Raw genomic sequence first — 1,801 nt, forward strand, 5'->3', positions numbered from 1 at the left:
GAGGCCACGGCGTGCCTGCGTCTGCTGCTCACAGTGGAGTGATGCTCCAGGACCTTGCTCATCAGACATCCTCACTAGACAAAAATCTGATGATGACTATGAAGATTATGCTTCTAACAAAACATGGGTCTTGACTCCAAAAGTTCCGGAGGGTGATGTCACAGTCATCTTAAACAACCTCCTGGAAGGATACGATAATAAACTTCGACCTGATATAGGAGTGAAACCAACATTAATTCACACAGACATGTATGTGAATAGCATTGGTCCAGTGAACGCTATCAATATGGAATATACAATTGATATATTTTTTGCCCAAACATGGTATGACAGACGTCTGAAATTTAACAGCACCATTAAAGTCCTCCGACTGAATAGCAACATGGTGGGGAAAATCTGGATTCCAGACACTTTCTTCAGAAATTCCAAAAAGGCAGATGCACACTGGATAACCACCCCTAATAGGATGCTGAGAATTTGGAATGATGGTCGAGTGCTCTACACTTTAAGACTGACAATTGATGCTGAGTGCCAGTTACAGTTGCACAATTTTCCAATGGATGAACATTCCTGCCCCCTGGAATTCTCCAGTTATGGCTATCCATGTGAAGAAATTGTCTACCAGTGGAAGCGTAGTTCTGTTGAAGTGGATGACACAAGGTCTTGGAGACTTTATCAATTTTCATTTGTTGGACTGAGAAATACCACTGAAGTAGTGAAGACAACCTCTGGGGATTATGTGGTCATGACTGTCTATTTTGACCTGAGCAGAAGAATGGGCTACTTCACCATCCAGACCTACATCCCCTGCACACTCATTGTTGTCCTATCCTGGGTATCTTTCTGGATCAATAAGGATGCTGTTCCAGCCAGAACTTCTTTAGGAATCACCACCGTCCTGACAATGACTACCCTCAGCACCATTGCCAGGAAGTCTCTCCCCAAGGTCTCCTACGTCACAGCGATGGATCTCTTTGTATCTGTTTGCTTCATCTTTGTCTTCTCTGCTTTGGTGGAGTATGGCACTCTGCATTATTTTGTCAGCAACCGGAAACCAAGCAAGGACAAAGACAAAAAGAAGAAAAACCCTGCCCCTACCATTGACATCCGCCCACGGTCAGCAACCATTCAAATGAACAATGCCACACACCTTCAAGATAGAGATGAAGAATATGGGTATGAGTGTCTGGATGGCAAGGACTGTGCCAGTTTTTTCTGCTGTTTTGAAGATTGCCGAACAGGAGCTTGGAGACACGGGAGGATACATATCCGTATTGCCAAGATGGACTCCTATGCGCGGATCTTCTTCCCCACTGCTTTCTGCTTGTTCAATCTGGTTTATTGGGTCTCCTACCTTTACCTGTGAAGAGGTAGGGGTGTTACTGATGTGGGTCTTACTCACTAAATCTCACGAAGAGAAGATGTCCTTTCTAAGTCTACTTACATGACCCCCTGGGTAGTTCACCATACTCTGAATTTGTTTCTGTGTTGCAACCTGGTGAATTGTATTCATGTCATACTGTTGGCACCCAACTCTCCTATGGTAAGTGTAATCTGAAGTATAATGTTTGCCGTGTCTCAAAACCTGCAAGGCAAAGTGAAATTAGAGCAAGAAAACTGAAACAAAACAAGTTTTTCTTTCAGCTACAACAATTGCAATCATGAAAGCCATTATTATTTAAAAAAAAAAAAAAAAAGAGTCAGACATGACTGAAGTGACTTAGCACACAGCACACACATGTGACATAAAGTGGCACGTGCTACTTTAGAGCAGGAGCATTAAGAGCCATGACATAATTCC

General features: G+C 43.1%; 1 protein-coding gene across 1 annotated transcript; it reads left to right on the forward strand.

Annotated features, from left to right (window-relative positions):
* The first annotated feature begins 232 nt into the window (after positions 1–232).
* On the forward strand, positions 233–1,366 carry LOC133050943 (gamma-aminobutyric acid receptor subunit gamma-2-like). Its single transcript, XM_061135246.1, has one exon. The coding sequence runs from the start codon at positions 248–250 to the stop codon at positions 1,364–1,366; it is 1,119 nt and encodes a 372-aa protein (XP_060991229.1). The 5' UTR covers positions 233–247.
* Positions 1,367–1,801: the final 435 nt, after the last annotated feature.

This window comes from Dama dama, chromosome 33 (genome assembly GCF_033118175.1).
Source record: "Dama dama isolate Ldn47 chromosome 33, ASM3311817v1, whole genome shotgun sequence".
Lineage (NCBI taxonomy): Eukaryota > Metazoa > Chordata > Mammalia > Artiodactyla > Cervidae > Dama > Dama dama.

What these genes read in the sequence shown, in the direction of transcription:
- LOC133050943 (XM_061135246.1), top strand. Translation starts at nt 248, where the DNA reads ATGTATGTGAATAGCATTGGTCCAGTGAACGCTATCAATATGGAATAT.